This window comes from Vespula pensylvanica, chromosome 3 (assembly GCF_014466175.1).
Source record: "Vespula pensylvanica isolate Volc-1 chromosome 3, ASM1446617v1, whole genome shotgun sequence".
In the NCBI taxonomy this organism is placed as follows: Eukaryota; Metazoa; Arthropoda; class Insecta; order Hymenoptera; family Vespidae; genus Vespula; species Vespula pensylvanica.
The window spans coordinates 4,030,110-4,057,953 of NC_057687.1; the positions used below are offsets into that span (position 1 = coordinate 4,030,110).

At 33.9% G+C, this 27,844-nt stretch overlaps 4 protein-coding genes and 1 long non-coding RNA gene across 22 annotated transcripts; 2 read left to right on the forward strand and 3 right to left on the reverse strand.

Moving 5' to 3' along the window:
• Positions 1–42: 42 nt before the first annotated feature.
• LOC122627944 (nuclear factor related to kappa-B-binding protein-like) lies at positions 43–7,017 on the forward strand. Of its 9 annotated transcripts, none has more exons than XM_043809616.1 (16): positions 43–425; positions 704–952; positions 1,046–1,278; positions 1,353–1,618; positions 1,750–2,102; positions 2,183–2,514; positions 2,601–2,843; positions 2,936–3,169; positions 3,260–3,481; positions 3,562–3,953; positions 4,043–4,363; positions 4,466–4,655; positions 4,741–5,503; positions 5,626–5,994; positions 6,093–6,615; positions 6,686–7,017. In XM_043809616.1, exons 1-15 carry the CDS (start codon positions 420–422, stop codon positions 6,600–6,602), a joined length of 4,683 nt encoding a protein of 1,560 aa, XP_043665551.1. In that variant the 5' UTR covers positions 43–419; the 3' UTR covers positions 6,603–6,615; positions 6,686–7,017. The 9 variants fall into 9 exon arrangements, with proteins under 9 accessions (XP_043665551.1, XP_043665558.1, XP_043665556.1 ...); XM_043809623.1 differs by having other exon boundaries at positions 5,632–5,682; positions 6,537–6,615; XM_043809621.1 differs by having other exon boundaries at positions 5,596–5,628; positions 6,498–7,017.
• On the reverse strand, positions 6,882–10,306 carry LOC122627948 (inositol-trisphosphate 3-kinase A). 3 transcript variants are annotated; one of them, XM_043809632.1, is made up of 8 exons: positions 10,166–10,306; positions 9,895–10,011; positions 9,100–9,421; positions 8,762–9,008; positions 8,580–8,660; positions 8,102–8,470; positions 7,743–7,955; positions 6,882–7,646 (listed from the first exon to the last, which is right to left on the reverse strand). In XM_043809632.1, the coding sequence occupies exons 2-8, from the start codon at positions 9,932–9,934 to the stop codon at positions 7,317–7,319; spliced, it is 1,602 nt and encodes a 533-aa protein (XP_043665567.1). In that variant the 5' UTR covers positions 9,935–10,011; positions 10,166–10,306; the 3' UTR covers positions 6,882–7,316. The 3 variants fall into 3 exon arrangements, with proteins under 3 accessions (XP_043665567.1, XP_043665565.1, XP_043665566.1); XM_043809630.1 differs by having other exon boundaries at positions 9,641–10,011; XM_043809631.1 differs by lacking the exon at positions 10,166–10,306 and having other exon boundaries at positions 7,459–7,657; positions 9,641–9,965.
• A 315-nt stretch (positions 10,307–10,621) lies between these two features.
• Positions 10,622–13,131, forward strand: LOC122627951 (protein FAM136A-like). 4 transcript variants are annotated; one of them, XM_043809642.1, is made up of 4 exons: positions 10,622–10,749; positions 12,184–12,286; positions 12,472–12,612; positions 12,693–13,131. In XM_043809642.1, the coding sequence occupies exons 2-4, from the start codon at positions 12,200–12,202 to the stop codon at positions 12,885–12,887; spliced, it is 423 nt and encodes a 140-aa protein (XP_043665577.1). In that variant the 5' UTR covers positions 10,622–10,749; positions 12,184–12,199; the 3' UTR covers positions 12,888–13,131. The 4 variants fall into 4 exon arrangements, with proteins under 4 accessions (XP_043665577.1, XP_043665576.1, XP_043665575.1 ...); XM_043809641.1 differs by lacking the exon at positions 10,622–10,749 and adding an exon at positions 10,865–10,986; XM_043809640.1 differs by lacking the exon at positions 10,622–10,749 and adding an exon at positions 11,661–11,800.
• LOC122627950 (DAZ-associated protein 2-like) lies at positions 13,085–27,812 on the reverse strand. Of its 5 annotated transcripts, none has more exons than XM_043809636.1 (6): positions 27,658–27,812; positions 18,386–18,454; positions 18,154–18,257; positions 17,906–18,070; positions 17,638–17,813; positions 13,085–13,475 (listed from the first exon to the last, which is right to left on the reverse strand). In XM_043809636.1, exons 1-6 carry the CDS (start codon positions 27,671–27,673, stop codon positions 13,463–13,465), a joined length of 543 nt encoding a protein of 180 aa, XP_043665571.1. In that variant the 5' UTR covers positions 27,674–27,812; the 3' UTR covers positions 13,085–13,462. The 5 variants fall into 5 exon arrangements, with proteins under 5 accessions (XP_043665571.1, XP_043665570.1, XP_043665574.1 ...); XM_043809635.1 differs by having other exon boundaries at positions 18,380–18,454; XM_043809639.1 differs by lacking the exon at positions 18,386–18,454 and having other exon boundaries at positions 27,658–27,801.
• Positions 19,582–24,465, reverse strand: LOC122627952. The gene is made up of 2 exons (XR_006326953.1): positions 24,361–24,465; positions 19,582–23,400 (listed from the first exon to the last, which is right to left on the reverse strand). It is a non-coding gene; the product is annotated as an uncharacterized LOC122627952 (long non-coding RNA).
• Positions 27,813–27,844: the final 32 nt, after the last annotated feature.

Here is a 27,844-nt window from a genome sequence, read left to right on the forward strand (position 1 = left end):
TTTGCTAGCGCCCTCTTAGTTTCCAATAAAGATGATGGTCTAAATACAGAACGTTTTTAGTATATTTCTTTATTATTGAAGTAAAACATAAAAATATTAAATACTCAATATTTATTATTGATTCAAAAATACGAAAAATGTGTGTGCAGAAAGTTTTTTCTACGTAAACATTGTGATTCTGATTGTATATATATGATTAGTATTTATCGAAACAATAGGAATTCAGTAACTATGACAAGTCAAACAATGAATAAGATTACGTATAATAGTTTAATATGTTATATTACTTTCTTCATATAAAAACAAACTTAAATATTTTGTCGACATTTATTTCAAGTTCACGGTCATAATAACTGTATTACTTTAATAGTTTTATAAATACCAATACGTTAAAAGTAAAAGTGAAAAAACTGAAAAATATGGAGGTTGGTTTTCATGGATAATTGCAAAATTAATTTTTATATAAACGATAATATTTTATCTAATTAAAACAGATTGTATAGACGTTTAATGCTATGAAGTTTTCTCAATGAAATACTTTAACTATTAACTTTCTGTTTATCAATAACTATTTCATTTATTATAATTTAAATTATTACTAAAAATCTTTTATGAACAGATAGCAGTAGAATTATGTTATTTTAAATAGGATATGCTATGTTAATGTCTAAGATTCTTAATTTTTATTTTTATTTTGAATTAGGTAGATGATTGTTCAGCCGGTGGAGATACTGGAGGAGAAGAAGATGAAGACGAAGCTTCTAGTCATGGATCAGTAAGTAACAGTAGTAGTAGTGGGATGAGCGGCAGTAGTACTTCAACTGACAGTGGAGAAGACAGTGGAGAAGAACGGGATTCTAGTGATACAGATAGCCATAGTTCTGCAGATGAAGATGATGATGAAAATGAAAATACAGAATATTCTGTAAAAGCAGAAAGTTCGGATGCTCTGGTAAATATATAAAATATATTAGTAAAATGATTTCTTTTTCTTTTTTCTTTTTTTTTTTTATATATAAAATATTTTAAACCATCTTATTTTCAGAGATGGGAAACTTGTGTAGCCGCGAATATTCGATTGAAACTTCCGCAAGATCTTTGCGAAGATTCTGCTATCTTCAAAGAATTATTAGATTACCCATATTTTTGGAATGAATGCCTTAGTGAAAATCAAAGAGAATCTTTGTATAGCTTCTTACCAACTTTTCCAAAAGATTGTGATATCGAAGCTGAAATGGAGAGAACATTGCAAATGCTATTTGATAGAGAGGATCATAGGTAATTTAATGTTTAGATTTTTAAATGTAATATTTGTAGGCACTGTTTTTTATTAATTAAATTAATTAAATCAGATTTGGAGTTGCGACACTGGATGCATTTCATAAACACCTTTTAGCTGGTTATTATAGACCAGATATCAAACGAATGCGTAGTTTGCTACATAAAGCACAACAAAAAAGACTGCTGTTTGAAGAACGTAAAAGATCATATGAACTTGCCAATCAGTTACTTAAATCACGGGAGAGTTTATTATCTAATGCATATAAACAGGGCTTTAGTCAGCCTGTACATCGAACAATGTCTAAATTTCATTGGAAGAAACCAAAGCCAGCAATGGGTAAGTGACTACTCTTACGATAAATACTAAAATTTTTCTGGCTGTTTATATTTGCCCCACACTTCAGCCTTTTGGCAGAGAAGTATATAGTAACTTCCCGGAGACAATACTAACAAGCAATCAACTGATAGTTGAAGAGAAAACCCAGCTACGCTATTTGGAGGAACTGAGTATCCTGAGGACTGAACTGGGAACTAGTGCAAGGTTAGCACCTGACACAACATCTGAAAATGAAGAAAATTATTTATATTATCAACTATCTGGAACTAAGCAAAAGAAGAAAAAGCGCTCCACCATGAGTCTTCAAGGATTATCAATTAGAGGGTTGCAGATCAATCAAGAAGATGAAACAATTCGGCCTGTATTTTCTACGTTCCAACGAACAGACTACGCATCGAATAGATCGTTATTTGTTCGTGAACAAACAGAAGAAGCATATCGTGCAATGTTAATTGCTCATAAAAAGAGAAGAGCACATCATGATGTATGTAAAACTGGAAATATTACTAGTGTATTAATTAAACTATGAAATTTGCAATATTTTTATTTTTATTTTCTTTTCAGATTCATCCTGAATTAAATACTCAGGGCATTGCTCTTGCCGACTTAACTCAAAGAGCACAGACTGGCCAAAAGCACAAGCTTTCAGTTAATACCTCTATAAGGATTACTCCTGCTAAGAAACGCATTAAACTAGAACAATCTACACTTTGTCCACCTGCACCAAAATTAATAAATTCAAATTCTACAAAACATGAAAGTGATAACAGTGATTATTCTCATACAACAGACGATAATAGACATTCTAATGCAGTGGACATAGATCACAAATTAACACCCATAAAATCTGAACCCATAGATGTATATGACATACATCCCGTATCAAAGAAAAAAATGTATGACTTAAAATTAACAAATTTTGAGTTTCTTGTAATTATTATTTAAATATTCTTGTTTATTATTTTTTTTTTTTTACATATAGGAGCCCTGTTACTCCTAGGAATAATAAACCTATTCTAAGCACACTAGAAATTAAGAAAGAAGTAGAAGAAATGGACTTTGAAGATATAAAAACGGAGATTAATACGGGTACAAATGATGATGTTATGCCGGAGACAGAGGAAGACGAGGAAAATGACAAAAAAGAACTTGATTTAGGTAGTATCGACATGATGCAAATACCAATTCAACTTGACGATGGTATTGATATTCTTGATGATGTGAAGTAAGTTAAAGATATCTTGCAATAATATCTTATTAACTCAGATAAACAAACAAAATGCATATTCTTTTTTATATTTCTTTTTTCTATTTAAGATGTGAGAATGAAAATGTTATGACTATGAGAGATAAAGAAATATCTGTACCTAGTGGAGAAGATACTATTGATGTTAATAGTGGAGCAGAACTTATGCAAGAAACGCATGCATCATTTTTCTCTTTGCTGAGAGATGCTTTCACTTCTAAAGGGGAATTTAGAATGAGTACTGGAGAAATAAAGGATGCTATCACACAATGGCAAGGCAATCCAATTTCGCCACTAAATGACTGGTATGAAAGAACATGTAACTTAAAAATAAAATAACGTGTATTGATAACTATTTAAATATTTTTAACAATTTTATGTATATAATTATGTAGGTATTCTTTAGCATCTTCATGGCCATCGTTAGTTCCATTAGCTTTGGGATTTCTTGCTGGTGAATTAACATATTCTCAAGAATTGGAACAACCACAGGAACGGGAACAAGAACTTGTTCCCTACTTAGAAAATAAAGGCAGTGGTGTATATGCTTGGATTGGTGCAGGCAGAGATTCGGATTCTCGTCTATTAGATTTGTGTACAAGATTTTTAATGCATAGGTATCTAGACATTTTTTCACACAAAAAGTATTTACCATTTTTTTATGTTCTTATCTGTATATATACATTTTTTTTATTAGAGATTCACTGGGGCCATCTTATATGTCATCTGGTGTAGTTTCTGTAAAACAAATATCACAGTTATCGACGCCAAGTAATAATAATAATAATAATAACAACAACAACAACAATGGAAACAGTACAACCAATGGAAACACTAGAAGTGCAAGTCCTGCAGTAGAATCAATTAATATCGATACAAGTTCTCTTGGATCTATCACAGAATGGGAACCACCACGAGCATTATGGCCTACAGAATGGAAAGTCCGACCGTCTACAATCGAAGAACGTGAAGAATTTAGAAGACAAGAACGAATGCGCTATGCAGCACCTCATAAAGCATTTACTTATCGCATGCATGGATATGCATCTGTAGTGGGACCTGTCAAAGGCATTTATCAACATAATGTTGGTACGTTCTCAATTAATAGTTAAAATCACTTTTATATCTGGAACTATTCTTTTTTTTTTTCATTACATTTAACATTTTTTAAACAATAGGATCTGGATTAACTAAACCACGAGGACATTCTTTATTAGTAGCTGACCGACCAAATTTTGTAACAATCTTAGCGTTGGTTAGAGATGCCACAGCTCGATTACCAAATGGTGAAGGAACTCGTGCTGATATATGTCAGTTATTAAAAGATTCTCAGTACATCAGAGAACAAGGAGAGAGCGATGACAAAGAAGGGTATTTACATTCAGTTGTGTCAGGTGCTTTGGACAGATTGCATTATGAAACAGATCCATGCGTTAGATATTATCCTCGACGTAAAGAATGGCTATATCTTCATAGAGCTCGTTCAGAGTCGGAATTTGGTATGTATTTACATTCTTTTATTATTGAATACTTACATGTTGTGTATATATATTTAATATACATTATTTCGTAAATAATTATACTCTAAAACAATATTTTAGAAATGTATCATCAACAACTACAAGGTGTAGCAAAGAATAAAAAAAATGTAGGAAATACGTCACGGAATAAATTATTACAACCATCTATTAAACCTATTGTACATAAGGAACAATCTCCTAATAGCAGCAAAGAAACTACTCCCAAAAAAGAAAGGCGCGCTGTTACTGTGGTACAACCAGTTATAACTCGGTAAATATAACATAAAAAAACCTATAAAAATAAGAAAACGAAACACAATAAGCATGAAATTAATCTTTGTGCCTTATTCTTATAGAAAAGAACAACGTAAAACCGATGAAAAAATTACTGTTGATCATCCAACTTCTTCCGAACAATCGGTTGTTAATACAACGACAGTAACAACGATCAATGCATCAACATCAGCCATTTCTACCGCTACTGGTACTACCATTTCTGTAACTACACTTCCAAGCTCTTCTACATTAACTACGACAGCTAACATAGACAGAAATAATATCGTTTCTGAAGTTAAAACTTTAACAACATCAAATGCAATTAAAAAAGTAACTAATATAGGAGGGAAACCGGTGGCTGTAGTAAAAACTAACGCAGCACAAAGTTTATTGCAATCAAGTCAACAGCATTTTCCTCATCATCAAATACAAGTGTCCACATCTGCCGGACTGCAAACTATAAGATTGTCAGGGCATTCTGTACTTCATTCTGCTCAACCTACAGCAACAAGTACCAGTTCTTGTATAGGAAACACTACCACAAATTTAGCAACAATATTTCCTAATGCTAAAGTTCAAAATCAACAACAGCAACAAACTGTAGTAACGAGTCAAACTGGGAAAAGTATTTTGCAAACTTCTAATATAAAACAACAGTCTCAACAACCACACGTATTGCCTGGCAAAACATTACTGGCATCTCAAATAAAATTAGTCAGTTCAGGACAAATAAAATCATTACTCACAGGGCATGGCCTTCAAGGTCAAACGATATTCATTAAACAATCATCTCCATCCAATAATCAGTCTCAACAATTACAGCAACAACAACAACAATTAAAGGTAAAATAAAAGGAAAATTGATCTACTTTTAGACCTACTTTTCTTAACTCCATATTAATATCAAACTTTTGTACTATTAACAGCAGCAACAGCAACAACAGCAGCAACAACAACAACAACAGCAGCAGCAGCAACAGCAGCAGCAACAGCAGCAGCAACAGCAGCAACAACAACAACAGCAACAGCAACAACTTCAAAGAGTCGTAACTAACCAACAACAACAGATACAAACAACAGGAATGCAACGTATAATTGCACAAATCGGCGGTAAACCGATTGCGGTGCAAATACAACAATCTCCGCATCAATCCCAACAGCAACAGCAACAACAACAAAAAATATTGGCGAAGGTTTTAACTAGTACAGGTGCGGGACAACTTATCTCTGTAGAAAGTTTACTTGCACAAAAGGGATTGAAATTAGCAACGAATGCTACTCATGCTAATCAAGTAAACAGACAAGGCAAACAAGTCATACAAACTCAGTATCAGGTATTTATATAAAACATAATATCTTTTGTAAAGCATATTTATGTATACATGTATATAATGTATTTAAATTTATCTGGACGTTCTATTTGTCGAATTAGGTGGTGTCACAAAATCAAACATCTTCGGCACAATCGAAAATTATTGCTAGTACACATCAACAATCTCAATCGCCTCAAACTCAGACAGTCAGAATGGTCACAGCACAAATTACTGGAAAACCTATTGTCCTAGCAAGTGGAAATAAGAGTGTTGGCGTTGGAGTAAGTGGGAGTGGAAATGTAGTTCTTGGAAAACAACAAAACCCACAACAACAACAAAGTCAACAGCAACCAATAATTCTACCAAGTCAGTTGCTAAATATTAAAACGTTACATGGTCTCAAGGTGATACCAACGCCTACAGGACTGAAGACAACAGGCGCTGCAGTTTATGCTAGAGTTATCGCGCCTACCACGATCTCTTCGACGCAGTCGACAATAAATCAACAACAGCAGCAGCAACAACAACAACAACAACAACAGCAGCAGCAGCAGCAGCAGCAACAACAACAGCAACAACAACCTGCTCAAACACAACCATCAAAGAACAATTCACATAGCACACCTTGACAAAATTAATATGGTATTGTTTTATTATATTCTTCTTCATTGTTTCGATCATTTATATTTTGAATACTTTAAAACTATTACAGGTCTAAATCTCGTATGATTTACTTGTAAAACTGTAGTTAAAGTATGTAGCACTTCATTGTTGCATCGTATTTAATATATGCAACAAAAAATGTTGAACACACAGAAATTCCAAAATTTTCGTGCAACACACACAACAACAGAACAATAGCTCTGTACGAATAGGAATGAGGTGATGGATAATATATGATGCATAAATGAAAAAATACGCGAAATTTGTATTATGTATGGAGTATTTACAAATGCATGATATAATTTGAATACAAAGCATTACTTGCTCTTGTGTTCTGAAGATATGTAGCGTTAAGTATAAATAAACTTACATGTAAGAAAATATTAAGTTATTTTTTTACAAGTTTCCGCCTTTTATAGAAAAAGAAAAAGAAAATACTATTTAGAACACCTAGGCAGCACAAGCTACCGCGTCTTTGGTTCTCCCTTTTTTCAAGGATATCATTAGAGACAGTCAATGTGTTCTTACAATATTACATAGATAAATACACATATACTAATAATATTAAATTGCATAACAGGAAGTCATAAGCTAAGTGTATCTGTTAAAGCAAAAGGCTGTAACAGGTAAATTAATAAAATGCTCGCGTTATTACACTTAGCGTATTAAAATAAACTTTGTTATATTTGAGAACTTCTTATTTCTTCAAATATGTCAATGAGATTATTGACACCTATCAAATAACCGTCTTCGTGACTTCCTACTTGCCATTCAACGTCATGACGAATTTCGGATAAATGTTGTGGTAAAGGCAACGTCTTTGCAAAGTCAATCATCCATATACCGGCATTTGTAACATCGTGTACGAACAATAAGCTCGAACCAACAACTTCGTGTGAAGCAAAAAATGGGGATGCCTTTAGCGTCGTTCGTATAGCTTTAAGGCGTTGTAAATATTTTGGAACTACGTGTGCGTAACCTTCAACAAAACGCTTAAGAGCTTCTGTGACCTACGGTAAAACTTTGGATTATAATATGTAATTTTGTTTTCATATTTAATATCTTCGATTTAAACAAGATTGTTTAGCTAGTATATAATAGCAAACCTGTTCATGAGTTTTAGTTGTTTTAAAATCTTTTGAAGATCCACCATGTGCTAATTTTATACCTTCAACTCGAAATCCGAGTGTAGCCGTACTAGAAATTGTTTCTCGCCAGACCATATATCTCGGCTTTGTAACACCCTGTAATCGATGTTCTTCGACACTTGGTGCAGTTGGATCAATTTGTACCATTTTCTCATACATGTCTTTCCGTAGCTACATAACAAAAAATTATACAAAAATTCCGTTGTACATAAAACGTAATGTCTTCTTTACTGCGTAAGTTCATCACGATTATTATTATTATTATTATTATTATTATTATTTTATACAGTATTCGTCATATTGTATCCTATGGGTACCTTAGGTCTTTCTTTAGCTTTTGCCAATTCAGATTCAAGATATGTTCGCACTCCGACTTTACAATCCATCACACAAGGTTGTTCAAAATCTCCCAAAAGATCTTGAAGTTGCAGATATGAACAAACAATAGATCCTTTTTCTATCGTTTTATCTTCATCTTTATTCTTTGTTTTTGACTCAGAATCTTCACAGTTCTCTTCTTCGGATTCTCGAATATCCAAAACTCCTTTAAATTCAGGTACATATGGTCTCAGAATATCGCGCATTAGTAAACGGAAACAAGCTTCTTCCTGTGGACAGAATCTCTTTAATATAGTTCCTGGTGTAGGCCCAGCACGAAAGTTTCCTTGATGTCCAGCTAATTGTACCTAAATAAAAGATTACGAAATAAATTATTCAGAATATTTAATATGTGAAATTATATTATACTTATTCATCTTATAGGATACTTATATTACATTAATAATCAATATTTACCCATGGGTATCGTTGTTTTTTATATATTTGAAAAAATGGAGCCCAATGTATAACATTTCTCAGTTTTCTCCAACCAGATGTCTGTAACAGATAAATAATTACATTAAGATGGACATAACTAATATGAAAGAATGGAATCGGAGTGTATATCTTCAACTATACTTATGGTTAACTATACTCACTCGTAAAGATTTAACTGGTTGAAGTTCCTCAGAGATATCACAGTCATCTCCACTTAAACTGGAGGTAGTTGAACAATCTGATACTTTACGTACAGGTGGAACATCTAATAATTCAACTTTTGATTGGTCTTTTAGTTCAGAAGGATTATCATCTGTATATTCAGGAACTGGAGAATCAAATTTGGTGTAATATGAACCAGTAGTCTCTACACATGAATTTCTTCTGTTTCCAGCTTCATGCAGATTCCTGAAACAAGTAAAATTTTATTTTGTTATTTTTAAATTGGTATACGCAAATATTTAAGTAAAACCTAATATATCATGAAATATAAAGATACCTCATAGAAGCGGTATTTGATTGCCCTAGGCACAAACAACAGGAATCAGAATGTCGACGAAGACGACAAACTTGAAGGAACTTTATATTTAAAGACTCTTGTATCTCGTCGCAATCCAAACAAGAACAACTACTGGCTTGACTTGGACTGCCACTCGTTCCATCATACTTTTCGACGTCAAGATTGGTTCTCTCGAAGTTTTCATCTAAGTAAGAATAATCCGAATAATCGCTAACAACCACACTTGGCGTTCTCCAATATCTTGGTCGCCCTTCGGTAGACTCACATTCGCTACTTTCTACCATGTTAAAACAATCCCATCCTGTAAAAAAACAGATGACCTTTTATTCCATTAACTGACAATTCTAACATTTAACAGAAAATGAATACACATTACGAAGAAATATAAAACGTCCTAAAAAGAAAAAGATCATTAAATATCGAACGCGATCGATACGATGGAATAATCAAATTCCCTTGGTTTTCTTTTTTTCTTTATTTTCACTCGTACTTTTTTCAGGAATTTATCTAAGTAAATCACCTTTTCCTTGATCCTCATCACTCAGTACAGCACTATCAGAACTGTAACATCTCGTGACCCTTAGTTTGTGTCGGTTTTGCTGATAAACACTGTTCGACGTATCGTCATCACTCGGCAAGGTTGAATCGAGACTCCAACATCGAGCTACCGATCCTCTTCTTCGTTCCGTATCGGGCTCAATGCCCTCGTCATTCGGAGGACTTTTACTCAAAACACGTACGACCGGCATCCTTATCGTATCAAATTTGTCGTACCTTTCATTTGCTTCCGTAGTATCATCATTGGTGGTATCATCTTCTTTTTGCGGAAGATTCTTCGACTTCATAACGGTGACCCCATTCAGTGGCTGGCGGCTGTGCTGGCAGCTGTATCTGCCGTATTACACGCAAATATTCAACGATATGATCCAGCGGAATGGTGGTCAAAGAATCGCGACGTGTTATAGCGCGTAATAATAACGTAAACGAGGAATGAATGATTTTTGATCGTTGATCGGTACAATTTGTTTCACAAAACAATTGTTACCTCGCACTTGTCTCTCCTTTAACGCGTGCCCTTCCATTCGATACGATGGGCCGTAGTATGCATGTCGTATCGGATATATTAAACTTTAAATTGAATGCTTTCCAAGGACGATCTCGACGCTACATATCGACAATCCAACTCGACGCCATGTCGCGTTGAGAAACACGAAACTCGGACGAGAGTATGCCCGATAGTTGTTCGATACATGCGTTCGTTCGCGCTCAGCTATCGTCCCCACTCTATTCTTTGAAGGAATCTCCTTGAAGAGAAAAGTAACCCTCTTCGACAACCTCTTTCTCTCCTGTCCCTTCTTTTATTTGTTCCTGTTATTGTCAGTCTCAGACGAGTTCTTCGAGTACAAACACAACGTCTTTCGACAGAGTAGTTTATCGCTCATAGTAACACGTTCATGCTTTTTCACTTTAAAAAGAGTTTGTAGAAACGAAGCTTCGTAAACATATCATACGATCTTTATCATGGATCGCTTTGTCATCTCTCTTTTTAATTAATTCGTCCAGAATTCGTCGCTCCTTCCTCGACGCATTGAAAACGAGGCATCCTATTTTTTAATTTACGCGCGCTTCGTAAGTATTCATCGATTGTCGATTGTTCACCATCCTTTTTAGCACAACCGCAAAGATTTCTTTATTTCAAATTACCGGAAAAGGGAGTTGTTTTTAGATGATAAACGATGAGAGATAAGGGATAACAGGAAGTTCGATGGTAAAGTAGTTGTCTCGTCGAAGGTACGAAAGAATCTATAAGTGTGTGCTTGGTCATTCGGTTCGGGAAAAAAATGTAGAAAGGATGAGGTTGGAAAGGTATATTGAAATTGTTTCTTATTCTTTCGTTTGACGTCACGCGTGCGTCAGAGGAACCGTAGAAACGAGAAAGTGCGATTGAATGATCGTATTTATGATCATCTCGCGACTATATGTTGTCTGGTATCGTTAATTCTTTCTCCTTCTCTACGAACGGTCCATTATCTCGTCAGTTCAAATGCCCCTCGGCCACTTGAGCCTATCTGTGTTCGCTTCGTTCTATTCAATGCGTATCAAGTGCTTGTCGTATAATAATAAATGTTCCTTATTCATTTCGGAACGCTTTAAATGTTTATTAGATATCAACGACCTCTACCTATAATTATAATTCAATATTCAAATATTCGCATTTGTATTACATGCTAATAACGCTTCGATGTTTTCGAATATTTTTTTCAATTGCTTTTACGATCGGTTTCCAATCTATTCCGTTATCTCCTTTTCGTATCATACTAAGAGATAATCAGTTATATTATTATTTATTCTTTAGTTATATATTCTTTCTGCGTTAACTGAAAAATATCAGGTATGTTAGAATCGTGAACAGGGCGAATAAAATTTGTCATGGAATTAGGTCAATGTTGTCTCAAGGCTATTCTCCTCTCTCTCTCTCTCTCTCTCTCTCTCTCTCTTCCTCTCTCTAATGTGCACTCTAGATAAATGATGCCACATGCGTTAACACCGTATTATCGACATATAGAATGGACTGCGTTTCATAGTAAACGTTTAAATTCTAGAAGACAGAAAAGCAAATACCAGATCGTCATATACTGTCTTTTTTAAAGAAAAAGTGATTGGTCAACACGTTTCTATGGTAACGAATCAATGACGTAGTGTATAGAATAAGCACCTACGACATAATTCTTCGAACTACGTATATATTTATTTAGAAATTCTTTCTTCGGATATCAATAAAAAGTAAAAAATAATATCGTACATTTCACTTATAAATTTAATTAATAAAATATTAAAAATTGTTTACTTCATGTTCTTCACATCATAAGTACGATCTTGTATATAATAAAAATAAAACACAGATGCTAATCTACTCTTCCCTTTTCGTTTTCTAAAGTTCACATACATAGTAGTTACTCTCCAGCGAATATATAGATGGTCCATTTTGTACGTCCATGTGCCGTATTGATTAGAGCACGAATAAGTCGATCCAATTTTGTAAGTTTTTACGTTTATGTTTAGAAAAAACTAATAAAAAATGGTCGCTGAACAAAGAAGACGTGTCGAAGATCTTATGACAAGAATGATCGAAGAGATGGATAAGGCATATTTAAGGAGAATGCAGGTAATTGGTAATAGATTTTATTTAGGTTATTCGTGCCTTTGGACCTCGTGCTTTCAGATGATGTAAGATACTGAAAACTACACTGTTGATTCAAAGTACATTTCTTTATATGGAAAATAATTAATAAAAATGGGACTTTCATAGATTATGATAAAGATAATGGATATTTTTTTTTTTAATTTTAGGGTAATATGCATAGATGTGCAGCCACTTGTTGTGATAATGAAAGTTACAGCATACTACAAGTACAAAACTGTGTAGAAAATTGTAGTTCCTCATTAAACGAGGCACAAAATTATGTTCAGAATGAATTTGTAAGAATACAGGTTCGTACTTCGACTTCGTGTATCTTTATGTTGCTTATCGTAATATTTAATGCATAGTACTAATGTGTTATATTCATTAGAATCGATTACAAAGATGTGTAATGGACTGCAATGACACGATAAAAGATAAAATGAGTTCAAATCTAACGCAAAATGAAGTGGATAGGTATAGCGAAGAATTTGATAAATGTGCAACAAAATGCGTAGACACTTATTGCGACTTATTACCTTCGTTGGAAAAATCAATGAAGAATGTACTTTCAAGTAAAGTTTGAAAAATAGTACAAGGATAAATAAATTATTCTTATAAGGCTAAAAAACAAATTTCAATTGTTAAAACATGCATCTTTTGTAATTTTTATAGGTATTAAATATGTAACATAGATGAAACTGTTAATATTCAGAAAAATTGTTTTTAAGTGCATTAATGCATTGGTGGTGTATATAATGCTTAAAGTTTTACATACTTTAGTTAGTTTTCCTGTATTACAGTTAAATACAGTAGTTTTATTTCAATTATTACAGAAGATCTTACTTTGTCATTTCCAAAAGAATTTAGTCACTTTTTTATAGCCATAAATACTTTTCCATTTGTACATATATAAAAAATATGCACCTGTTTCGATTATGCTCCTAATCTTTTTCCAAAAAATATAGAATATAATAGCTAGAAATTACAGTGTCGTTGTAACTTATTTTTTAAACATATTGGTTCCAGTATTTAGCGTCATTTTTTTTTCTATTTATAGTTTCAAAAATAATTGTTACAAATTGGGAGTAACTTTCCGCCGCTTCGTGTTTCTTAGATATCATTTTGACGTGTACTGCCTCATCTAATACTTGCTTCTTCTCAAATTTGTTTCCTGCAAACAACAGTTGTACAAGATGACGTTTTGTATAAGACATAGTGAATTAAAAAAAAAGGAGATAACGAACTGCATGATCATGGTATTTATTAACTGGTACATTCGTTCATTGCACCAATACATTTTCGTTTCTCTTTTTTCTCTCAACATAATAACAAATTCACTGTTGCAATCAATATCTTTTCTTTATTGTTACAATAGACATTACGCTTATTGCACACTTTTCCATGATATAAAACCTTTCCACCACTCTCGCTCAGTACAAATAATTGATCAAAATATATCGCAAGAATTCTGATCTAATATGTAGAAATCTGCAAAGAAATCGTTTAAATAATAATAATTTAATTATAAATATCAACGCAATATATTTCGTTTTCTTTCGGCTTGCGTATGAGTTCCTATGAAAATTCGATATTGGGCCAGTTTTGTTTTTTGCGTTTTTAATATCTATTTGATAATATAGTTGTACATTAAATTAAGCTGTTCGGTCTTTCTACTCCAACCCGAGAAAGGCTGTGAGAGGCATGGTGCATCGTTATTGCGCAATGTTGATTAGGAACGAAGACGCGCTCTCTTCGCTGATATGCAGACACGTAAATGTTCGTCGAGAGTATCTCGTACATATCTCTAACGATAGTGACGTGAACATTCTCTTTCGTACGCGTACGCATGTCCTTTTTTTTTTTTTTTATTTATTTTTATTATACCAAATGCGATTATTGCGTATGTTGTGTGCGTACACGCGATTTGCGCGCGTGTACGTCTACATTTCAAATATATTTTAACGTCGCGTAGTGGAATGGCATGAGTTTTGGAAAATGTCAAATCTTGGATCACTGAAAGTATATAGTATTATAAGTGAATGCTGTGTTATTTATTTCGCACCCTATTGTCGTACCGATTGAGATAAAAGATCTACTGAATAAAGTTCCACTCTCAGTCAGACCCCCAATCAGTCAGACTCTTCGGACTAGATTCTTTCTTTTCAGTATTTCATTGAAATTATGCGCTTCCTCTTCGTTAAACGCTAGTCACATCTCAGTTATCTTTTTTTTTTTTTTCTTTTTGTTTTTTTCCCCTAGGTACGTCTGGTAAAGAAGAAAAGAATAGAATGATATAAAGAAAATTCTAATTCTGTTATAGTTTTGTTTTATAAATTTGGCCAACTGCGAATAAGTATGTACTCTTTGCAATGGTACATCAATACCGATCTCGATCATATTACACAATTCGAACAAGAAATCGTCTAATAGTAAATTTCGCGAAGATAAAATGAATTTATGCTGCTTCATATCACATCGAATGTCTACACGAACAGTAACGAAAACATAAAGGTACATGCTGATTAACGATCGTGGATAGTTTTTCTTCATCGCGTCTCTGTTTATGGATTCGTAACTAAGCGGATTAACTTTGGAGTCTTTGTTTGTAAATATTTCTTTCTAACGTTATTATTATAAGAAATTCACATCAAACTGAAAGGAGATCGTTCGCGTCCTAAGGTCAAAGAATTCGTTTTAAGCGTCCTTTTCATTTCTTTTTGTTTGTTTTCGTATTTTTTCAAGTTAGCGATATGAAAACAATCCACGACGTTTAAAACAACACACTTTCGATATCTATTCTCGTAAAAGTCCAGTCTGAAACGTAATGAGAGTACTGGTCAAGTATGCCGGAATATCGATTTCAAAAATGTCTAAATAGAACTGCGTCTCTTGGTCCTATCCTAAGCTATCACCGATTGTAAATTAGCTCCTTCGATCTTCATTGCTTAATTAATATAGTGTTTAATCGTGTGCCTGCAGATGGAACACGCGGAGTCCTTTCAGCAGGCCCACACTGTTTACTATACGCTATTATCGCGGAGCAAAGCAGTCGTTTCGTAGCTGCATGACCGCCATTGTCTTCTAAGATCTTCTGAAAAGTTCTCGTCTATCTTTTTTTCACAAAAAAGAAACGTATCATCCAAAAAGGTATTAATCTCTTAAAGTTCCCCGTTCTTCTTCTTCTTTTTTTTTTTTTTTTTTTTTTAATTTTTTGTTGTTTCTTTTGCGCGAGTTTCTTTTCTCGTTTTCTTTTTTTTTTGTTTTGTTAATTTTTCACTTATCTTGCGTCATTTAATTATAACATTCTCGGCAGTACGAATTCACTGCGTCGCTACCGACGTAATAAATTGCGAGACTCGCCTAATATGGCTGACTTCGAAGCTTGACCGCGTCGTTAGGTATTTTTTCGTCTGCATCCACGCGCGTTCGATTTGTACTTTGAAATGCTGAGACAACTAATCTGTTATAACTTCGCGAGCTCCCGTCGAAAGCAGTTGCCACGTTATTTATTACATATGTGTATGTATGCATGTATGTATGTATTATATTATATATATTTATAGAAAAAGAAAGAGAGAAAGATAGTAAGATTGTCGATAACAGATAGAATTCTTATGTTTCCTTTTCTTATTATTCTTTTACGTTACTGTTCTCCTTGTCATAATCGAAGAAAAATGTTTTAGTATAGAGAATGATCTGGATCATCTTGTGTATATATATATATTTTTTTTTCATGGTAACTGTTTCAACAATAGCTTTATTGACCAGTGCGAATAAATCCGAGCGCCGCGGGCAAGACTTTCGTTTTTCATTAAATAATAACTTTAAAAAGAAAAAAAAAATAATAAAGAAATATGAAAACAACTAGAGGGAAGGGACTTCCTACTGATTTTAAAGAATAGAGTGCGTACTTTTACGTAGAGTAGTAAGTATCTATGTAGTTGTCGAACACGCGAGAATCTCCGATCGCTTCGTTATCGTCTCTTTTTTTTTTGGCACTCGAGCCTCGGGCAACGTTCGTCGTAACACATTCCAAAAATCGATTACACTATTTACGCGACATAACGATGAAGGATCGAAAAGAATAGTACCTCGTAAAAAAAAAGGAGGAAAAACAAAAAAACAAAGTATGCGAAATAAAAGACTCAGTATCATAATAGCACACCGATTACAATCACGAACGATTCTCACGCATTCCGTTTATTTACGCTCTTATATATCACTTAGGTATTTTTCCCTAAACACATCAGGGCCACTCAACGATTTTTCGCAAAGTAACTACGAGTCTACTTTGCAAAATCGATCGACATCTCTCTGTCGTCCGTAGATAGAACGCCAGTGGGAACGATCACAAAAACCGGTCGTGGAAAATAACGGAAATCATGCGAGTAGCCCCCTTTTGCTCTCCTGCCAACCTTGCAGGAAACCAAGTCGCGCTTAAAAAAGGCTTAGAACACACTTTGAATATCGATCCCTGTAGGCGAATGAGACAACTCGCATCCGCTGTGTGCACGTATTCACTCGATAACTCTAAAAAGAAGAACACCGTGTTCCCTACTCTCTCTTTACGCGATTTACCTTCTTATTTAAATAAAAAATAAAAAAGAAAAACAGAAAGAAACATTTGGAATATCTCGTGCGTCAGAGCAAACGTGCCATTAAATTCTGCAATCGAGCAAATTAGAGTCAAGAGATATTTCAAATATTTGGAAATTTTTTAATGTGTTTCACATAGCTAACATGTGCGTCTTTATTAAATATTGTTTAAGAGGTAAAGGATGTTAAAGTAAATCGTTAATATTTTGCTCGATCGCTTCACGAATTTTCCAACGACGCATCATTGGATCTTGTTTAACATTCATCATATAAGTTTAGATAACTTTTTATAGCAAATAAAAATAATTATCTAACATTATTTCGTAAAATATCAGCTTGATGCTTTCAGTTTTTAATGAATTTTAGAAATCTCATTGATCTACTTGTCTTTGTCGAATTTCGCACGAGTCTTCCTTTTATAGTATTTAATTAATTTTACGATTATTTTTATACAATACACGGATCGATCGTTGACGATTACTCTGAGATCACAATTACAACACGTTATTCGTATATTAATACTTAATGATGTTACACGCTTCTTGCTAAAGTATTTCTCTGTTCGCGTAAGATTATTGCATACAATCGGTCCGTGTAATTGGTATACTAAGTTCATAGCTGCTCCCAATGAGAAAATAGTTTAGAGCTCTAACACAAATCAGATTTGCCTACATGGATCATCTCGACAATAATGTCTTCGATAGACTTAGTGTTTCACAAAAGTTATAGAGGTTTACCAAAAGGTGTAACCGCCCTCCGTTCCTCCTCCTAGGAACGAGCCTTTCTTTTGCGACAAGGCCACACTGTGACCCGCCATTGCAGCTAATTGTGCAGCATTCGCAGCAACACCCGGTGGTGGTGGTGGCAAAACAGGCTGTGAGATACCATCGAATCGAGTACCATCGAATCCATTCTTTGAACGAAATATAACGATTAGTTACAAATGATATGACCTTTTTTTACCTCATAGAGTTAGCAGAAGTAGAGCGTCAGCTCGAAACTTACGGGTACCATGATCGTGGGCCTAACCGGTGCAGGTTGCATGGCAGCTGCTGGATAATATGCTGCAGCCGCAGCTAATGGTGGATAATATTGCAATGGACCATACGCAGTAGGATAACCTGCCAAGTATCCACCAGGATATCCTTGACCATACATTGGCTGATACATCTTCAAAAGAATGTGACTTTCGTTACAAATCCTCGTAATAAATATATGTGTATTTATGTAAAGAACAGAATTAACAGTCTTACCATGGGATGTGTGAGAGTCTGATCATATGTTGGCGGCGGTGGTCCTTGCGCTGCATATAATTGGGGTTGATTTGGAAATACTCCATATGGTGCTGCACCTGCAACTGTTTCGCAAGAATTGTTTACGATACAAAACTCGACATTCTGCAGTCCTGCTTCGAAGGAGATCTTCATTTCTTAAGATTTACTTTTTGTAAGATTAAAAATATATTAAAGTGTCCCTTACGCGTACCACCATAAGTAGCAGGTTGAGCTGGGGCCGGAACAAAACCTGTTGGTGGATGCGGTGCCACGGGATACGCTGTAACATAATGCGATACAAAATGCAGGAAGGTTCATTTTTCCGATTGCGACTGGCCGATCTAAGCCAATGGTACGCGGTACCACTGCCAAAAAGGACAAACGACGACTCGTTTTACGGATCAACATGGCTTTTCTTTCGCTGCATAAATCGCGTGTCTGTGTTATTGTCTGTCTCATTCTTTCTTTCTCTTTGTTTTATTAAAACTGTTCTTCTAGATATTTATTTCCTTGCTGAGCACGTAACTCGCGTCGTCAGCATCCAATCGTTTTGGATAACTCGCCTTCACCTTACTCGTAGCAAACATTACACGATACGACAGTATAATCTAGAAAAATATTCTATCGACATTTATTCGTTATCCCGATCGATGTTTTAAACGTCATGATTGCAAGGAGTTCATCCGAAACGTTTGGATCCTACAAGTGGTACTCCCACACCCAAGTATATCTTACACATGACATACACCATTTTTATCAAGGTACTATTCAAAGCTCAAACAATGTTAGTCACTAAATAATGGTGAAAAGAAATAACCGAAAGAACGGTATTGCCACCCTATTGTTACCATGCGAGTTTATCGAGTAAACGCGATGCTCTTTCATTGTTTCAGAAGATCGTTCAATAAACGCTTAAAAAATATCTTTATAGATAATCGCTGATCCCGTATAAACTTCGATGGTACAAGTCGGGCTTTAGAGTAAAAACATTTACGAAACTATCGAAAATCCACGATACGTCGATTTCCATCGATCGACTTCGATTCTTTGCATCTTCGAAATCGCGCACAAAAAAGGACAGAACAATCGAATGTTATACACGTTAGTGGATTATCGACAGTAACGTCGTTAAAAGCGAGTCACACTTGAGAATAGCTTTAACAAGTTGGACTTCTGGTATCCTAATTCAAAATACATGGCAAGTGGTGGAATTCAAAATCTGGAGCAATCTGTGGTATATATATCTTGTCACTAATATACTAAAATTATCAATCCGATTTAGATACATGTCAAAGTCTTCACCTCATCTGAACATGATTCATAGACATTTCATTTTCAACGTTTTTCATTTCTACCGATTGTTTTCCTTTCTCTCTTTCTATTTTTAAGAAAAAAAAAAAAAAAAAAAAAAAAAAAATAAATAAATAAATAAATAAATAAAAATAAAAATAATAGTAGAGTACACAATAATAGCGATTATCAATGCCTGATAGTCAAAAGAACCATTAGGAAGTCAATCATAAAATTAAACGAATAAACTATTCTCAAATGAAAACTCGTGTAATTGACCTACCTTTACTTCTAAAACTAAGATATAATACGAAACCGATCTCAAAGCAAATAGCGTTACGCAATCAAGGTAAAAGCCAAATACATTCGTCTAAAATAGCCAAACCTGAGAAGACCCATAAACTGCTATCGTTTGTATTAAATTAAAACATTCAATTAAGAAGAAAGTAGACTAGCTATAATCTCTCCATTCGTCATTCTCATTAGCATGTTAAATGTTATTCATCGCACATCAGAGAAAAAAAATCAAAGTGTTCGATCGATCATAATCGTCGAATTAGATGTATAAGTTTTGTCGTAAATCTCGAATTAAACGATACCTTACGGATAATATAAGAAACGAACTTGCAATCACTAAATTTGGATATTTCGCTATAACTATATTCGCAAGTGCTAATTATGTCGCACATTTACGATGCTCTCTCAGGTCCGACTTTACGGAAAAACAGAAATTACAAAAAACAGAGCTAAAATAAAGCCAAGGGTAAGAAGGATAATGATTTGTTTCAAAGAGTGATATTAAAACAAGCCCAGTAATCAAAATTCGATTAGGTGAGGCATTTTAACCGTAAGAATAATTCAAATTCAGTTGAACTTTCACAAATTGACCGAATAGTCATGTTCGGGCGGTGAATGTGTAATTTATACAATGAGTACAGTGGTACGATGAAAATATATAATATATATAGATATATATATATATATATGTATGTATGTATATATATATATATATCAAGTTCCACACATTCAAAAAGTCGTGACAAGATTCAGCAAACCACAAATTTCTGCAAATATCCATAAATAAAGATCAAACATGATTAAAAGTTCTTTATAATTGCGTAGTAATATATTATCAATTGGGCGCTCCTTGCCTCATGCTCGACGATCGTTAATGAAAAACTTATTTCATCGCGTGGTAGTAGAGTGGTGGTAATAGTAGTAGTAGTAGTAGTAGTAGTAGTAGTAGTAGTAGTAGTAGTAGTAGTAGTAATAGTAGTACTAGTAGTAGTAGTAATAGTAGTAATAGTAGTAGTAATAGTAGTATAGTGGTATATAAGTAGTATAGTAGTAGTAGTGGTAGTAATAGTGAAAGGGCTGCTCGTTAACGAACCGCTCGACACCATCGCAGAACGCCCAATTTTTTTCTTTTTAGTAGTCTAAATTATGCCCTGCGCTGTCGCGATTAACATACGCAAAGTGTACCCCATATTATCGAGTTCTTCTATTTATTCGTTCATTTTATTTTTTATTTTAATCAATTAATATGTTTCCTTTTCTCCTCTGTTCTTTCGTTTCTTTATTCCTCTTTATCCTTTCACGAAAATAGAAACGAGCCAAGAATCAATTTTTTAATTGGACGGTACAACTTGCGTATGATAACTAGCTCAAGCTCAGCAGCAGTGGATGGACATGTTGTACTCTAACATAGACGTCAGCCCACACCAAATTTTCCATGGTAATTGAATGCCGCTCCATCATCGAGCATGGAAACGAGTGTTACAATTGAAACAAGTGTCATATTTTTTGAGACCCTTCCACGTTTCCACGATTTTCCTATGCACAAATTTTCGATCATTTTTTCTTTCTCCGCTATTCACGCGTAAATAGATTTTTCGCGACGTTTTAAAAAGCGAGAAACAAAAAGAAGTTTCGTCGACGCGCTCGTTGCACCATCGGTCGTATCGGAGCGGCCTTCAAAGAATAATAAGTTTTATGTGTCAGTGCCACGGTGCAAACAATCATCGAATCCAATAACAATTGATTATAATATTAATGCTAATACGAGTTTTACTGGGTAACTTGAAAAATGTCCTGTTCTCTCTCTTTTTTCTCTCCCTCTCTCTTTCTCTTTCTTTCTTTCCCTCTTCCCATCTCTCTCTTCCACTCTCTTTCTCTTTCTCTCTCCCTCAATTTGTCCCAATGAGCATATTCGACCCAGTTCGCGTCAGAGCCAAATGATTAAGGTTTTCGTATTAATTTCTTGCTTTCTTTTCTTTTCTTTTCTTTTTTTTTCCTTTTTGTTTCAGTAAACATAACGTAAAAAAAAAAAAAAAGATGAGCAATATTTCGAACACTGCCATCGATAAGAATATTGTAGTCCATCTGTTTCTGTTAATGACGATAATTTATCGAAATGCTTCGGTGGAACAGTCGTGCCTCCAAAGTAAAAATCGAGTAGCCGGTATGAAAGATGATTTTTTTTTATCTCTAAACGAGTCTTCGCGTCGTCTACAACTTTCTTTTATAAGTTAGATAGTAAATAATATTTAGATCGAAGAATCACGTCGGTTCATATTTGTGAAGATCGATTAACATTTATGCTCGTCATTGAGATCGAAAAATTCCATCTCCCCTACCATTACTCGTTTCTCAATAATGGAGGCATTAACACCCTCAAACTTTCGACTAGTTTCATAAAACACTATATCATTTAAGCTCACTATTAACAGTATACATGGTATAGTGTCTGCCAAACACATGCACATGCAAATAAAACTGCGAGAGAAATTCCTATAATCCTAATCTCGATGTCCCGACAAATTTGTTCCTTTTCTCTCTCATTCTTTCTCTTCCTCTGTTTTTCTCTTTCTTTCTATCTAGCCAATTGACAAAAAAAAAAAAACAATGCAATGAAGGAAAGAACGATTTACGGATCTTTAAGTACTTTATACATTTTGAATAAAATTATCATTTCAATGGCGAAAAACCGAAAGGAATAGGAAGATCTCTTGGAAATAGTTTAGAGAAACTACAAAATTATTTAATTACATGGACAAAAAGTTCATTCAAAATTGTAAAAATGTCCTCGTTCGATCTCTCCATTTATAAAAGAAGCGAGTATATGTTTGATGATCTAGAATCTCTTTGTATTGATCATCGAAGCAATTAATTAAATTATTGTACAATAGTCCAAAATGTGTCTTCACTATTTTTTATTTTATTCTCTTTTTTTTATTATTTTTGCTTTTATGTATTCTTTTTCTCTTTTTTCGTTTTTTTTTTTTTTTTAATTTTTTTTTTCTTGGAGAGAATGAATTCAGAGGAAATTTCTAATACTTTATAATATATTAAAAGCATGCATAATAAATATCATAGCAACATATCAAGTAGGGGTTCAAGCGTCTTCGTTCTTTTTTTTTTTTTTCTTTTTCTTGTAATACGATGAATCGTTATTAATATTCTCTTATTTCTTCGTAAATGAAAGAAGATTAAAGTAATTTGTTGATTTTATTCGATGATGCTTGTTCACCCTTCAAATATATGTATATATGTATATATAATACATACATATATCTCTACTTTGCGTTCCAAACATGCAAACTAAAATACAAATACGTAAAAATCATCAAAGCTATACTTGCACATTAACCGATTGATGCAGGCAAACGTAATTTCACTCGACGTATCGTCTGTGTATTATGTACAATTCCACACTTCCACACGCAGACACGCTCCCTCTCGTTTTCATTCTTTGTCTTTCTTCGGCAACCAAGCTCGTGTTAAAATATTCTTTTCTTTTTCATTACGTTTTTTTTTTTTTTCTTTATTTGTTTCTCTCTCTTTCTTTCTTTTCTTTAATTGAACGACGAGCGATCATGATATTACGTTTTTCTTTCAACTTTTATCCGTATTAAAAAATAACTATTATAATTGTATCTAAATAAATATATATACACATATATATATATATACATATATATACATACATACACATATATATATACGATATGTATATATACACGATATATATAAATATATAAATATATATATAAATATATATATACACAATCTATATACTCAAACAATCCAATAATTATATTATAGAAAGAACTAAGTTCGCTACTATTGTCGAAGGAAGAATAATCTTTCAAACTACGAACATGCAAGATCGACCACAAGTTTCGTTAGATAGCAAAACATGATTTAATCTCCCAAACGAAAAGAACATTTATTTTTTTTATTTTAATTTAATTTTTCTAGGCACAAACATTTAATTACACGTATAATTAACCGAGAGAACAAATGTGATTTTATTGCTTTCATTTTTCAATTTCTTTTTTTCTCCATTCTTTGTAATATCGAGAAACTTGTAGCCCGAGATAAAAGCAACATGCACTATTGTTAAAAGTGAGCTACAAAGTTTCTATCAAGTAGAAGTATTATAAATATACGCTGAGCTTTTAGATACAGCATTCGTGTCCACCCTGGTGTCACGCCGTGTCTTTATCGCGTGACTAGTCATCGAACTTTTAACACTTCCTGTTTTTTTCCCCCCCTCACCTCTAGAACGTAATATAATCGTTATCATCATCATTATCATTATTTGACGTAATTCATGATTTCATTGATCACATCGATTCGTATGAAGATTATCGCGCACGCTCGTTTGGACACGGCGGACACTGTAGAAAAAAAAAGTTAAAAGAAAAAAGTAAAACGAAAAGACAAAAAAGAATAAATTAAGCAATCAGCCAATACCACGTTTTCAGTACGAAATATTGGTACACCCATATCAATATCTTACGTTCATATTGATTTGGATATATAGCAGCCGACGTCTCCAATTCAAAAAGTATTTTACTCGGTCACGTTTAAACGCATTCTCAAAAGACTTACAAATACGCCGGTGAGTGTGATCCTAAAAGTGATCTTTGCCTATCTTAATTTCGTATCCTGACAAAAGCACGCGCCGCAATCCTATCTCATCGAGAACTATTTATGCTCTACCATTAAATCACGGAAGGAATCTCTACTTCCGTGCCTCGGCCATTCAACGAATCTTTTCTTTACACGTGGGAAATTCTCTCGATCCTCGATACCGGTTGATCGTGCGTCTTTTTTATTGACGTGTACTGCCTGGAATAAACGATGATGGAATTAGTGGAAAAAAAAAATAAAAACATAGGCACGGCTACATCTCTTCCACGTAGCGATTGATCATAGATCGGTCGATGATCGCTGGACAGTGGGATAAGTACCACTTAATAGACAAATAAACAATTCAATTGATTAAAATGCGTTATTTATATACAGTATATTATACGTTCAAATAATAACGTCCTATAAAAAAATCTTTATGATAATAATTAAAGAGACAGTTGGAAGCAATCGGTTATCGAAGAAGTGAAAGTTGAATTAAGAAAGTTGTTATGATCTCAATGTTCTGGAAGGTTAAATCGACGAAAAAAGTTCTACTTTTATTTTTAGATTAAAAAATAAATATAAGAATAAGGAGAAAAATCAAGGTTGAGTTAGTGAATTATCAAAGGATTACCTCCATATATAAGCTCCAATAACGAAATTTAACTCATTGATAGTTATCGCGAACAATATGACGAACAAGTTTATTTTTGAGATAGATAAAATCGAGATTGAAGGTGATACCGTGGATAGAACGATTACAAGCTTAAGTGGTACTTAACGTGCTAAGCACAAGCGATGCGACCGAGCCTTATCGTCCCGAAATGATCCTAACACATGATTGCGAATTACCGGGACTGTCGCAGATCTTAAGGGCCATCCGTTCTCTCGAGACTTTTAAAGACGCGAGTAACGAACTCTTGACGATCGTAGGCGGGAAACCCGGGCCGGAAACGGAAGTTACGTTTCATTTCTCATCACTTTTTGAATCAGGAGGCGCACGGCGCGTCTATATCTTCATATATATATATATATTAAGTGGATTCGTGTCTTGTGTATATGTATGTGTATATAATGCATGTATATATGCATGTTAGTGTGGGTATATATATATATGTAATATACGTAATATATGTTGGTATATAAACACGTAGTGATTTAAGGTAATATATTAAGTAAGGTGAGGTTAGATACGTGGCTTAAGCTGCGCGAACGCCGGTCTCCGAAGCTCCACCTACTGACTTGGATCAAATCGTCTTTGTAATGGTCCGCTGCAAACATATTGACAGCCACAACTGTAGGCACTATTCTTCGCTTCAGTGGCTATACCATCACGGTAATAAGGTCGCAGATTTGCAGGCAGCGTATCCTTGATACTCAATATTACAAGGAGTATCGCAAAGGGCCATATCATTTTCTTTAACTTACAGACTAAACTTTACATATCCTTAAAGCTATACTCTCTGACACTTCACCTGGTTAGCGATAAGATAGGATTTGGTGTAACGAAGTATCGCTTGAGTGTTTAAATTCTTCCCCATTAAAGGTCGACACGAGGGAATACAACAAAATTTATGACAGTCTGAGTTGTATGTCAAATGAGTATTCTCTTAGAAATCTTAAATGAGCTTGCAACGACAAATTAAATACTTGATCTGCACAAAATTATTATGTTGGTGATGCACTGATTAGGGATGGCGCTTGTGACAAAAGTAACATGCATAGAGATTAATTAAACTCAAAGGTTTTAAGTCGATTGAAAACTTAAAGAGTTGACAGAGTACTTTCAACAATGTTATGGATATTAAGAAAATTTGCTTCTCAAACAAAATTACTAATATATGATTATTCTGCTCCCTCTAGTGACATCAAGATCAATGTATTTGTGTTTTATGATGGACTTATTTTATATAATAAATATATTTATTGAGAAAGTAATATGATATTACTTTTTGATTCAACTAGAATCTAACTGATATTATATTCTTAAGCTTTGTAATCAAATATGCATACTATGTATATCAATAACGTGTAAATTTTGAATGAATTAATTTTTGAACTCGATCAAGTTTTCAACGAAATTAACTTTCCAGCACAAACTTGAGATTCACATTAAGAATCATATATTTTATATTTATCTTTTATATATTTTTTTCTAAATCATGAAAAATCATAGTTAAATGGCTTCCAGAGATATATATAACATAGAAAAAGAAAAATTTGGAAATCAAGTTACTTTTGTTCTATAATGCTTGTGTGTATGTGTATGTGCGCGCACGCGTATGTATGCATGTACATACAATGTACGTGTATGTACATGATGTGTGTGTGTGTGTGCTATGTGTAAGGTTGATACGCGCGCGCGCGTGTATGTAATAATTTGTAAATTATATTTGTATCAAAAGTTTTACAAATTAACGATGCAAGAAGTTATTAAAATATATAAATATATTATCAAATGTATTTAAACAATTTTTTAATGTAATCAGTTTCATACGATTGCTTAACAAAAAAATTATGAGAATATATTTTATTTCATTATAACGTTAGATTTCATAACATCATTTAATCTTTTTTAATATCAAGATGATAATTTTAATTTTTAGTAGTGGAATAGATATTTAAGACATATAATCTAATAAGATTCTCCTCCATTAATAAATTATTTTTTTATAATAAAATTCAATTATTTGGAATATTTTCTCGAAGAAAAACAATTAATGGCGCACTATTAGACGATATTGTCAAAAACCTGTAGAGCGTATGTAATTCGTAAATGCAGATGCATGCTGCACGTTGAATATGTATTATCATTAACCTAACGAGAAGGACATTGACGAGGTCGCATTTAATCGTCTCAGCCCACTTATTCTTTGATATTTGCATTAAAATAGGAAACCAAATCTATATTTGAGACAAATTAAGTTTTGGAAATAAAAATACAACGCAAGAATTATCCGGGACAAACTCTGGAAGCCATTTTGTATTTCTCACACACAGTATGCGGTATTGATTTATCTGTCACTAAAGACAGAGAGAATTGAGTTTTTTCTCGTCGATGTACGACGGTGATCCGATCGCGTAACAACAATACGAGCTCTAATACAATCGAACGTACACCGTGTCTCGCAGGTGTCGGTCGGCATCGCTGACATAAGAAACTTTCCGTCATACGAGTGACAAGTTGTTACTCGCGACTCGAAAACACGGGATAATCTTAACGAATGTAACACATATTGCTAATCGTACTGCGCGATTACGGCTTATAATTACCTTTCTTGTCGGTCATTATTGCTTAAAGTTTGCACAAATTCTAGAAAAAAATACGGTTATTCCTAATTAAATCACCGATTTAAGTCACAATACTGAGGAGACAGGGAACGGCTGTGACACTTGACAGACACTAGCGCCCTTTATTGAGCGTGCCTGTGGCTCTACTGGCTCTGAGATTTTCATTGGT

Coding starts and splice junctions, on each gene's coding strand:
- LOC122627944 (XM_043809615.1), top strand. Junction 2,515..2,600: donor CCCGTATCAAAGAAAAAAAT/GTATGACTTAAA, acceptor TTTTACATATAG/GAGCCCTGTTACTCCTAGGA. Junction 3,482..3,561: donor ACAAGATTTTTAATGCATAG/GTATCTAGACAT, acceptor TTTTTTTATTAG/AGATTCACTGGGGCCATCTT.
- LOC122627948 (XM_043809630.1), bottom strand. CDS start 9,965: ATGAAGTCGAAGAATCTTCCGCAAAAAGAAGATGATACCACCAATGAT. Junction 9,422..9,640: donor TGATGAGGATCAAGGAAAAG/GTGATTTACTTA, acceptor GTTTTTTTACAG/GATGGGATTGTTTTAACATG. Junction 8,471..8,579: donor AAAAACAACGATACCCATGG/GTAAATATTGAT, acceptor TCTTTTATTTAG/GTACAATTAGCTGGACATCA.
- LOC122627951 (XM_043809642.1), top strand. CDS start 12,200: ATGGTCGCTGAACAAAGAAGACGTGTCGAAGATCTTATGACAAGAATG. Junction 12,287..12,471: donor CATATTTAAGGAGAATGCAG/GTAATTGGTAAT, acceptor TTTTAATTTTAG/GGTAATATGCATAGATGTGC. Junction 12,613..12,692: donor ATGAATTTGTAAGAATACAG/GTTCGTACTTCG, acceptor TATATTCATTAG/AATCGATTACAAAGATGTGT.
- LOC122627950 (XM_043809635.1), bottom strand. Junction 18,258..18,379: donor TGCTACTTATGGTGGTACGC/GTAAGGGACACT, acceptor CTTGCGAAACAG/TTGCAGGTGCAGCACCATAT. Junction 18,071..18,153: donor AGACTCTCACACATCCCATG/GTAAGACTGTTA, acceptor ATTCTTTTGAAG/ATGTATCAGCCAATGTATGG.